Source organism: Apteryx mantelli, chromosome 1, assembly GCF_036417845.1.
Source record: "Apteryx mantelli isolate bAptMan1 chromosome 1, bAptMan1.hap1, whole genome shotgun sequence".
NCBI classification, from domain to species: Eukaryota; Metazoa; Chordata; class Aves; order Apterygiformes; family Apterygidae; genus Apteryx; species Apteryx mantelli.
The window spans coordinates 31,422,376-31,434,894 of record NC_089978.1 but is presented as its reverse complement, the minus strand read 5'-3'; the positions used below and the strand labels follow the sequence as shown (position 1 = coordinate 31,434,894).

General features: G+C 41.6%; 1 protein-coding gene across 2 annotated transcripts in view; it reads left to right on the top strand.

The window, feature by feature from the left end:
* The window catches only part of WDFY2 (WD repeat and FYVE domain containing 2), an 85,958-nt gene that overhangs the window by 42,932 nt on the left and 30,507 nt on the right, over positions 1-12,519 (top strand). For both annotated transcript variants that reach the window (XM_067291672.1, XM_067291679.1), the window contains exons 3-4: positions 156-229; positions 7,475-7,529. In XM_067291672.1, the coding sequence (XP_067147773.1) occupies positions 156-229; positions 7,475-7,529 (129 nt within the window). The remainder of the gene's footprint in view (positions 1-155; positions 230-7,474; positions 7,530-12,519) is intronic.

Genomic DNA, 12,519 nt, shown 5'->3' with positions numbered 1-12,519 from the left:
TGAATGAATTACAAGAACACTTTTTTTAATGCTTGGAAGGGGCAAAATGATGAACACCACCATAAAGCATGTTAGCTAGTTTTAGGTTTTCCAAAACTTCAAGATAATGAGGATCACGGTTTTGTTAACTTCATCAACATGTTCATTTTTTTCAGCTCCATGTTCATGCATGTCTTTTAACCCGGAAACCAGAAGGCTGTCCATAGGTCTAGACAATGGTACAATCTCAGTAAGTACATACAAAGATTTCTAGTTGAAATGCTTCCCTTTTGAGAAGTATATGTGTGATGTTGTGGTGAGGATATTTTTGTTAGCGTTTGGGAGAGAAAAAGTTTACTGCTAGTAGAACTGAAGCTGCAGCGTAGAAAATGGAAGTTTATTACAAATTTCATGCCAACTGCCACGTAGATACTGAGTGGGGTTTACAACATTTATTAGACATCTAAACAAACTGACTTAATTTGCATATCTCTTAAAAATAACAACACAGAAAAACAGCTGTTGTTTTATTAAATTTGAGTGCCTTGTTAATCATACCATACCACAGTTTTTTGAAAGCAGCAATTAAGAGGAGAAAAATCGTCTTCTGAGAGGCAGAAGGTGGATTTCGGCTCCAAATCTAGCTGCTTTTCCAAACTTTGTGCTTCAGATTTTATGTTTTCATCTCACTTCCTTTGTAGGAGCTATTCCTAATTGGCAGTGCTGTTGCTGAAAGATTTGGTTCATTAACATCTAAGAGGATCTGTGTGCATGGAAAGGAAACAATATTAAAACAGGAGTCTGCCTTTTAGATTTGAGACAGAGAGTAGCATTTGACCTTATTCATTGGATCTGTCTTTTGGGTTGACCAGCTAAGAGCTATATTACTTAGTAAAGAGAGCTGTGGGTCAGAGAAGTATTTTTCACCTATGCCTGATCAGTAGGCTCCTCTTTCAGTTGAAGAACATTTTACCGCCATTCCAGACTCTTGCTACTGGTGTCTCTGCCTTACAGGCTTTATAACTAAATGGATTTGTTTGCAGGTTGACACATGGACAGCTGTCCACACTAAAGTCAGCCTGGTATTTGGGAGAGGATGTATGACCCTTTTAGCTGTTGCCTGTGAGCTGTATCAAAGATGTGAAGGTTTTGACCTATAAAGCTATTAATGGCTCCGTAACAGAGATTTTTGGTGCCCATAGGAGATTTCTGCTTTTGTGCATAGGCGATGGGACAAGTGCCAGAGAATTCTCTGCACCTCTGAAATTCCCTCCTTCCCACTCTTTGAAATAGCTTTAATTTGCCAGTCCTGCTAGGCACATTTGTTTCCCCAGCCCTTTGAGGAATGTGAAGGCGACTGTAAAGGAGAAGGTATTTAAATACTCCAGCTTGATACAAGAGGTGTGTCCTTTGTCTTCAGGGCATTTTGCCTTGACGAGTGGGAAGGTGCTTGAGTCTGAATGGAGTCAAATATTTTCCATTCTAAAGCTAAAGACAGTAAATGAAATATGCAGGTGGTAAACCAAGCTGTGACTTTGGGTATTTATTAGTCTATATTGCTGTGTCTATAGGCAGATCCTATCTGTTGCCAAGTTGTGTTTTTCTCCTTTATTCTGAATACAAGTATTTAGGGGGAAGGGCTTGCCTGTGTTGTTTGGTTTAGTCCCCCCTAGCCACAGGCAGCTATGTGGTAGAAGATTGTACAGAATATGTGCTCCACAAACTTATGAGTGATGAAACATTTCACATCCCTCTGTAGCAACCTAAGACTTGTAAGGAAAGCCACAACTGTAATGTGCTACAGGAAGTGGTGGAGGTGTGGAGGGGAGAAGAAGAGAAAGGATATCCACTTGCTATATCGGAGTGTTAAAAAAATTCCCAGGCGCTCAAAAGCAGGCTACAACCACCTTCTGGAGGAAGGGGAAATTTTTCCTTCCTGGGCACAAATATGATGATCAGTTTAGCACAGGAAAATACAAGCAGGGCACTCTAACCATAAAATAAGAGAACTTACTGCCTTAGGGCACTCATTTTTAACTCTGTGACCTCAGAGGAAAGTACAGGTAACTTCTTCCAGTAGCCTCAGTATTTGGTAATTGGTCAGCTGTTCCATACACTTCTGGTTCACTTCTGGTAACACTCAGCACCCTTGTGTATGCTGGGTGCAGGATAAAAAAGTTCTGTACTGACATTCTGCACCTTCACTTTGACTATGTAAAAGGAAAGGACTCCTGGAAAATTCTCACACTAATACAGTTCTCACGTGAGTGCCACCTAACCTCAAATTAATCTTTACGCAGTACAAGGAAGTAAGGTTTTTACTTTCAGAAGTAAATGAGGATAAGTAAGTGGAACAGCCTTTTTCCTTTGCATGAAATTTTTGAACTAGATGGCTTTTGGTTATAAGTCTGGCACCTCAGAAATGTGAATGGTACATTTCAGGAAGGATGAGAAGCAATGCTATTGTCAAAGAAAGATGTTCCAACAGTTACCATGAGGTGAGCTTTTATGCCCCACTTTTTCCATGTGAAACACGGTAACAGCAGGGTGACAATTTTTGCTTCTACAAAGGTGAACCAAGAGATTGTTTTCAGCCTTTTGTAACTCCTCTGGAGGAAGGCTGCACAAACATTTGTACAGAATAATGGTCTTTTGAGTGAAAGATTGTAATCATCTTGCTTGACGAGCAGTGGTACCTAAAGCAAAAAAAAGAGTTTTGTATGGTCTTTCTTACACTTTGCAGTCCCATTTTAAGAAGAAACAGCATGTCTGTTACTTTATGTCTTAGCAACTGTCTTTTTGAAGCCAAAAGACTTTATTGTGGTCATAAACTCCTTGCTCTTAAGTGGAGGAAAAAATGTTTTAATGAGTGCAAGTCTCTCAAGCTACCACAAAGAAAAGCAATAGAGGAAAGGTCTTTCAGTTGTAATAGTCAGGAGACTTCCACAGCCAAGATGAGAATCCTTACCTAACTTCATCCATCTGAAAGTTAGCTTCCTAGACAAAATTAATCATTAGGCTCTGCAGCCATTAGGTGGAGGTGAATTGCCCTTGGAGATTTCCATATTGCTTACCCTAGAAACTGTCTTAGAATGGCATGAATATCTCTCCCTATTCCCTGTGGAAGGAACTGGGGGATTTAGTTTTTATGTAGCTGAAGTTGAATGAAATTAATTTTTTTCTCTGACCATGCTTGTTCAGACAAAGTTATTGCACACTCTGAGCTGGGCAAGAAGGAAAACAGGCCATCAGGGTCGCCTCTTCAGAATTCTTCTTTGGAGATGATACTTGCTAAATAGATTCATCACAGGTTTGGCCATAAACAGCACTTTAAATACCTTTGATTGAGTTAGGCTCTACCTGAGATGTGCACCCTTCCCTTCTGCCCCTGTAGCAAGTTTAATATTTTTACCTTCAAGAAAACTACATCATATTTTATGTCCTCTTCCAATTTTTGTATTGTATAAAGTGAAAATATTGTAATCATTTTACAGAGCTTTCTTTGCAACAGGAATAGATGTAGACTGTGCTAGTAGATTTGAGAGTCTTCTTCCATCCTCCTCCAGTTCTGTTGCTAGTTGGTTGTTCTCTGGAAGACATGGTGAGAGCGCTGTCAATTGCTCAGGTTAATAGGACAAAGCCAAACCTCTAAGGAGATCTGCTCTGTGCTGTCAAAATAGCATCATCTATCGATATTGATTGTAAATTCCTTGGGCTGGGAACTAGGTTGTGAATGGGTAACACATACCTAGTATATAAAGGTTATTTACCCTTAGGATGGGATTCAGCTGCCTAAGCAGAGATCTCCAGTGACATTTTGGGATGTCTCATTTCACGTCCACATGCAGGTCTGGAAGGGTATGGATATCCTGTAGACCCTGGGTCATATCAGCCAGTCCCATGGCCCTGAGGGGTCTGAAATGGCACACAACGTGAGTGCAGGTTTTGTTTACCTTAATAGGAAGCATTTGAGACAGGATGCTGATATTATTTCCAAGCTGAAGATTTCCAGAGGTCATAGACTCAAGAGAAGAAATTCAGGGTGGGTGGTGGGCATGTATGTGAGGAAGGTGCACTCCATGAAGGCATAAATAAGAGTCTTCATGTAGCAATATTGTGGGCACCAGATTGAACAGTCTTTTTCAGATGCTCAAGACTTCTTTCTGCTTTGTGAGGCTTTCATAGTACCAAGTCACTAATGGAATAAGCTTACCTTAAATAGCAAAGACTGATAACTGACATTTTCAGTATGGCAAAGAAGGTAGCAAAGTAACTCCAAAAAATTGAAGAGCAAAGAACAATTTTGCCAGAAAAATGTTTGTAATACCTGAGAGGAAGATTTTTGATTTTGCCATCCTGAGTGCTCCGATATATCCCAGCACCTCCTGTGCAAAAGGTACTATAGGACTTAGAAATCTTTCTCTGTTCTGTTAAAAAACAAGCACCGACTGAGCCGAGCGAGTGACCTCAGCCTTTCTAGCTCATTAAGAACAGCCAAACAGCTGCCTAATGAGAGCTGAGTGTCAGCAGCTCTGAGAGGAGCAAAATGTCTATGTATGGAAGGATAAAAACCTCTCTCTTTTGGTAGGATGTTTTTAAGAGATGTAGTTGGTGTTTTTGTAGTGCAGATGACACAATGTACGTGCAATAGGGCATGAATTTCTTGAGCAAGGTGCCCTGTGTTAAAATACCTGTCCATTGAAGCAATTAAGACATTTGGCCTTGAAAGGGATAGGGGAATAAATGCAATGGAAGAACATGTGATGGTATAAAGGGAAGCAGGAAGTAAAAGGACTGGAGAGATTAGAAAATGCAAAACGAGGAGATACATCTCCAAATAAAACATGCTTTAAAAGGAGGAAAGGAAAAGCAAGAAATCTTAAAAAAAAAAAAGTGACGTCTAGTATTCAGGTTAATGGAACTGCATTTATTTTGTACTGTGTTACAGACATCTTAAACCAGTTCTTTTCTTTATCTCTTTAGGAAGAATGGTGTGTCAATAGTAAATACGTGTGGTTCGTATTTAAGCATATGTAGTAATCAATACTTGGGTAAACCTTAGTATTCCAGTTGTGTTTGATTCTTACTTCAAATTATACTTCAATAATAGAGAGAGAGATTCAAAAGTCTTTTCAGTCTTCCACTGAAGATATCTTGATAGGATGGTCATGTCAAATTTATTATTGACAAAATGCCAAAAAAAGATAAGAATGCAAACTACATTCTTCCTCCTGCTGAAGTCTGGTCACCTGTATCTGTGTGCCACCACAATGAAGTTTGGGGTTAGTACCAGGACATCTGAGTTGGTGGCAAAGGCAGACATGTTCTCCTACTGTGTGTTGCAGCAGTTAAAGCTGTTTCTCTTTAGTTGACAACAGCAGAAAGTTAATGGTCTGATAACAAAGGATCTTGCTTCAAGTGGGCATTGTAGTAAAGCATTTCATGTGGTGGTTTAGGATTCTTCAGGCAATGGTTAATGAAAACTACTGTCCCCCGTAAATGGGTGGGGAGGTATAGCAGATCTTTAACGCTCCATGGTTTTTAGAGTCAAGATGACCCTGGTGTAGAAATCCAGCTGACTTAATTGATTTGTTACTGCTGTTCAAATAACACTCTCCATTGTAGTCTTCAGCTGCCAGGGGACACCTAATATGAGGTGGATTCGAGTAAAGGAACAGAAGATGAAGTAGAGCAATTCATAAGAACATATTTATAACCAGCTTATAAGCAGAAACTTAGAAACAGCGAAATACATAGGTGCCTCAACCCAGTCACAGTTGTTTTCCCAGAAGCTGGGGTCTGTAGATGTTCAGTAGATGAGTACTGTAGCCTCTTCACCTTGGTGCCAAGCAGGACATCCAATGCAGTAGGATAGTCCTGGTGCTGGAAAGCTGCAAGGGGCCACCTAGAGCAAAACGGCCATGGTGGTGCTGATTACCTACAGTGACCCCATAGAAAATGCAGAGTGACTTTCTTTATTCCATTTTGGAAACTGTAAGTAGATAGTAACTTTTTAATGGTTTACATGTCTCCAGATACTGTTATGTACTTCTGTACACTAAATGTTTGGTTTGCTTTAAAAATAGTTTGTGGGCTTATGAAGTCTAGTCCTCTTTACTTGTTTGTTGCGCAGTGCTTATAAATGAATATTTCATAGCTGTATGCTTTAAAATTTAGCTTATCTTATTTACATTTCTCTTGTTTTCACACTACTTCCAGATTAAATCAGTTAAGTTGTACTTCTGCCATCTCCTAGGTAGATTAGACCAGAGCATTTCTGTGTAGTTTGTTATAAATTATTAATATGATGTGTCTTTAGACTCCTTGTTTTTTCCTCTGTTTCTCTGATATATGCATGTAGATACTTGACAGCGGTTTGTAAACCAATTCACATGATGGTGCTGCAGAGCCCACCTTCTGCCTGGCTGTTAGCTCCAGAGTAATGTTGCAGGAGTTTGGTTGTGGCCACTCTTTCCCCTGCTTTGAGCAACTCCCCTCTTTGAAACAAGCAACAGGGATACCTAGGTGCTCATTCAATTTAACTGTATGGGGATTTTCCAAGAGTTGAGGCTGCCTCCCAGACTGTTAGCTGCTGTTTTTCATCATTTCTTTGGTCAAAAGTCAGATCAGCAGTTAAACAGCAGCACAAGGGCAGCAGCACTGCATAGGTGTGCTCTTCCCCAGCCACGGGAGCGAGCCAGACTGGGTCGAGCCAGACTAGGTCATGCCACCTTCTGTCCCCAGGCAGCAGAGTTTATCCTAAGCCACGCTCCATGCCCACACTCAACTGCTTGTTAGCCACAAGGAAGCAGTAATGAAGCAAGAAAGTCTGTTTCTGAGATTCTAGAATAAATATTAACTAGTAGTGGGATCAAATCAAGTGAAAGTCCAGATTTAGTATTAGTTTGAACTGCTGAGAGACTTAAGTTGAACAAAAATCTTACATGTACTTCCATCATGGATCATCAGTATGTAGTTTGGACTAAGAGGCTTCAAGGGGCTCTTACATTTTTAAATTGGATTTCTGAAGTGTTTGGGTTGGGGTGTGATGTATGCACACATGCACACATACATGCACACGTGTGTGTACACATATGTGCACACAAATACATGCACATACAGATTTCCACCCAAGCTGTCCTAAGGAATTGGGTGTTTGGCATGTGCTGGATTTCAGCTCTCTCATTTTGTGATAGGTTGGCTCAGAGCCAGCCATTTCTGTGGGCTTTTTTGAGTTTTTTTTTAATAGTTCCTTTTTTGTCTCCATTCTGTTCAGAAGCGCTCTTGATGTTGTGTCTCAGCAGTTTTAAAAAGTGAATAATTTGGTTATTTAGATGGAGGTACCCAAAATGAGCAAAAGTATAGACAGTGTTGTGGTTGAAAGGAAGACAGAGCTTACATTGGTAACGAATTCAAATGAAAACATTCTCAAACACTTTACATCTCTAAGCACTGTTTCTTTGGTTTTTTTCTTCCTTTCTTTCCCCTCCTCCAGGAATTCATTTTGTCAGAAGATTACAACAAGATGACACTAGTGAAAAGTTACCAGGGTAAGAACTGTGATCCATGTTAATTAGTTGGCAGTCTTTTTTTTTTTTTTTTTTTTAAGTTCTCTTAAGGAATGTGAATGGAGATAATTCTCCTTTAATGTGATTGATTTTCTTTAACTAATATAGCTGCTGATTTTATCAATAGATTTTGATACTTTGTTCCAAGATTGCAAGACTTTTAAAGAGCTATTTCATGTTCTGTCTCTCCTTTTAAGTGTTCCTTGGGAATATCTTTCTAGATAGCAAACTCCCCAAAATCCAGGGTGTGGGGGGAGCAGAGGTGTTATTTTTTTATTTTAGTCTTTAGTAATCCAGTGAAACAATCTAAGAAACTAACCCATCTTTTTAAGGATGAGGCATTGAGGACTAGAGCTTTTGCAGTTGGTCTGGTTACATTTCAGTGATGTCTGTTTCAGACAATCTCAAGATTATCAGTAGATAATATCATAGTAAAAGGTCAAGAAATGATAATCCATACCTCTCCTTGTTCTGGTATTCACTAATGCAATGTTTTAAGAAACCTAGCTATTTATCCTTGTTAAACCTGTAAAGAACACTTGTGATAAGTATTGTTAAAAAAGTAACAAATATATATTAGTCTATTCTTCTCTCTCTCTTGCTGTTAGACTAAGAGATAGCACTGTATTATTTCCTAAGCATTATGCTTCTGTACAGAAGCCTCTGACATGTTAGCTTGACATTTCTCACGTACATTTTAAAATATGTATTTACTCATATATTTAAGTTCTATACCTTGAAAGGTTGAGATGATAATTTAAATCTCCAGATGAAGGCTCTGGGGATCACTTTGTTACATTTAGATTTAAAGGTATAAAGAGAATCTTGATTTCACAGAACATGGTTAAAATGCTTCTGCTTTTAAGTGTTTTACTTCAGCTCTTTCATGAATGTCTGGTGGGTTGTAAAATCAAGCTAGAAAGCCTAAATTGTTTCTTAACTGAGCCAAAATACCAAAAGATGATAAAATATCTTAAATAAGATTGCTGCAGTCTTACTTTATAAATCTTTAGTATCTGAATTTGTGATTGCTCTGCAGTCACAAAAGTTTGACCCACCTAGGTTACATCTTTTAAGAGTTGTTGCACTGAATAGTCACAGAATCACAGAATGGTCCTACTGACTCTTCTATACTTCCCTTTGTAATTTGCTTATCCATTTGCGCACTTGGATTCAGTCCTGCGGTCTAATCACACTGATCAGACCAATTAGGCAGAAGGGTGAGCTGAAATCTTCTTGTTTTCTTTTTTATGCATCTTTGACCGTCATAGTACCTTTATGTTCTGATGTATCATGTAAATAGATTTCATGCTGTTGTTAAACTGGTGTTCAAGTGCTTCCATTTGCTGCAATTTCTGCAGAGTGGTACAATATTGAGAATAGATAGTAAATGTTCTTGCTTTCCTTGACTTTTTTTCAGCAAACAAATAGAAAGGGACAACTCTTTGTAAGATACTGGGTGTATCTTAGGAGCTTAGTGCACAGCACAGGTTCTTTTTAGGTGCAGGACCTCCTTCTGGCCCAGCTGGTTTGCTGCACAGAGATTATGTGCAATGCCAATGTGCAGGTAGGGGTTTTCTCCTGTTGAGTCTAATCTTGAGGCATGGGTTGCCAAGGAAGACTGTCATGCCAGTTTGCCTAGAAGCACCAGGGTGCCATGTAGCCCACCCTGTTGGTAAAGGGCAAAAAAAGGCACTGAAGCATGGAGTGGGACATGTCAGTTCTGGGGTCCTTTAGGAGTGATTGCTCATAGGACACATGTACGCATGTACAAGAATAGGATTTTGGAGGTATCTACAGGTTTGTTCATGCCCTGACATGCATTTCCAGCACCAATACTTTCTTAGGTGATCATTGTCAAAATAAAAACAACTTTTTATAGAATACTCCAAAAGTTGAATCTTGATCTATTTCATTCGGCCTTTGAACTTAAGCTCCTCGTTAGTGATTGCAAATGGTCACAAATGAAGGAGGTAGAACTCAGGTCACGTATGTCAGAGATGGTGTCTCTGCTCCCTCTGACCACCTTTCTTGCCAAGCTTTTGAGGTAGATGGCTGAAAATTTTGGGAAGCAAGAACCAGACTCTTTTCAGCGGTGCCCAGTGATAGGATGAGAGACAACGGGCACAATCTGAAACACAGGAAGTTCTGTCTGAACATAAGGAAGAACTTCTTTACTGTGAGGGTGACAGAGCACTGGAACAGGTTGCCCAGAGAGGTTATGGAGTCTCCTTCCTTGGAGATATTCAAAAGCCATCTGGACAGGGTCCTGGGCAACGTGCTCTAGGTGAGCCTGCTTGAGCAGGGGGCTTGGACTTGATGATCTACAGAGGCCCCTTCCAACATCAACCATTCTGTATGATTCTATGTCTTGGCAGTATGCCCAAGTGGCCAGGCAGTTGACTGTGGCAGCCCACCTAAGGTCTGTAGACCAGCTCTACATAAAATTTAAAAAAAATGATGGCTGTGTTCTTGGCCCTCTGCTACAGTGTGGCAGATGTGCTGTTGTTGCAGAGCATTGCAGATCTCTGGATATGCTGTGGAAAACTTCCATGGGCCATCCCATCGAAGAACCCCACAAGTTCAGATGACATGTCCCAAATGCTGGACAACAGAGGACCCTAATGAGGGTCTGTTAACATTGTTGGAGAGGCAGTACAACTGACCACAGTCTGTACCAGATTCACTTCCTCATTAGACTGCCTCTGTCAGCATGGGAGGACTTTTGATAAGTCCGGTTATTTCATGACAGGACTCTAAGGTGATGTGTTAGAAGTTTTTATCTGAAAGCTGCGGACTTATTTGAAGGGACACTCATGCCCAAAGTAGGGTGTTATGGCATCATTCCAGGCGTTCTAGCCCAAATCATGACTTTTGAAAGCTGTCTTCCTACAGCCATCCTTGATCCCAGACAGTGTCTGTCTGCAGGAACTTAAACCAACATATGCAACATTCATTGTCTGCTGTATCTGTCATAGACGCCTGTACAAAGATACCTGCACAGAGCCCTTTTTGGTTTTCCTCCCTCATTTCAAGCATTTGATGTTTGATCTTTTCATTTGATCTTTTCACAGTAATGTTGTGGGTTTGTAATTATTTTCTAGATGACCTCTGTGATGCCGTTAATGAAGAAACAGGTGTTTAAGCTGATGAGAATTTTGTTCCTTTTTTTTTTTTAAGTGACAGTGTAAGGGTGACTTAAGGTTGAGGAGGGAAAGAAAGTGCAGTGATCCCAGGCTGCTGAGATCCCCCAGATTACCAAATCCACCCAATGTGCGGATGTATGTGTAGCAACCCAATGTGTAGTATTAAAGAAGCAGTAGGGCTGGCATTTTGCCTTCTGCATATTGCCTGCCACAAGGGCATTGCAGCAAAAGGTTAGTTTTGAAAAAATATGCCATAGGGTACTGTTGGAGATGCATTTTCACACACACACACACACACACACACAAACACACTAACACACTAACGGCTTTGGAAGGCCAAACCACTGTCAGAGCTGCAAATGGTGATGCTGATCAGAGGAGGGGAAGGAAGATCCCGATCGATTGCTACAGGAGAGAAGTGTGGGGCAAAAGGCAAGACTCAGTCAATGGACATTCAGGTTCAGTAGGAAACTTTCTGATGTTTGTTGGAGCAGTGAGTTGGCAACTGCAGTAACACAATCCAGCAGGACATGGGACAGGAGGAACACGTCCTCTGCCTAGTTCTGCAGCAGTGACAGACCCACAGGGAGTTGCACAGCCCCTGTAGCAAACTGCTCTGGACTGCTCCTCTGTCTGGACCACCAATAGCATGGCATGGAGTAAGTGACAGCAACACAGGGACAATGTCAGGTTGCCTGTCACCCAAAGTTCTGAAGGGCAGTTGAGGCAGACAGAGGTTTTTGACCACACAAGGGAGGAAAATAAAGCAGAGACTCCTTGCTGTTTACAGCGCATTAATGGCCCAAGGCATCCTGGTGCCTCACGCACCCAGATTTTCCTCTCCTTACCCTGCATGTTGTGGTAGGTGAGCGCAACATCCTCTTGACCACCTCCCTACTTAGCTCCAGACAGCTCCAAGGGCTCTGGAGGTTTGGGAGGCTGGAGAGGAGTCATGAAAGTGGGATGTGCTGGGAGCTGCTGTGGCTCACAGAGCTGTCAGTCATGGGCTCCAGGAGCTCCATCAGATTAAACACTGGGATGCACTTCCATGCAGATGCCTGCATCCATAAACTGAATCTGAACCTACTAGGGCCATCACTAGGGCCAGAGTCTGACAGTGCTACTGGGACACAGCAAGGTGAGAGGGGCTCCAACCTCTAACCATGCTCTCAGGGAGAGGACGCATAGTCTTTTGGGTGATCCAGTGGAGATACACCTTCCTCAGCTGGTCCAGCGTGACTCTCCACAGCTGCCTTCTTGTTTGCTGCTTTTCACTTTTGTAACCTTTGCTGTCTTCTGGGAAAACCTCTTGCCCTGCGGTGTGCATGACTGTTCCCTGTCTGTGCTTCATGGACCTTTTTCCTTTGTATATAGTGCCAACCCTCCTTTCCCCTGCTCTCTCACCACTGACATTTCAATGTGCACCTCCTGGCTGCAGCTCCTTTTCTCTAGGCATAGCTCTTCCCTCTCCTTGCTGCCTGCTCTTTGCACAGTGCTTGCTGCTTCTTTCTCTTAGCATGAGTGCAGACCCCCTGCTCCCTCCCACGCTCCTGCTGCAGATGGACCAGCTCCCTCCTCCTGTCTGCTGCTTCTCTACCTTCCGTACGGCATAATCCTCCCCCACACACACGTGCTTCCTTCTCCAGCTGGCTTGCACAGATCTGCTCTCGCCTGGTGCTTGCTGTGTGGCTTTTCCCACACTGTGACCACATTCCCCTTCCATCCCCTCTTCTACTTCCTGCTATTGTTGCAGCAAGCTGCTCTGAAAGTGTTTGCTCTGCTTTTTTTCTGCACACAAACAGTGATCAAACCTTCTGCTGATGAAG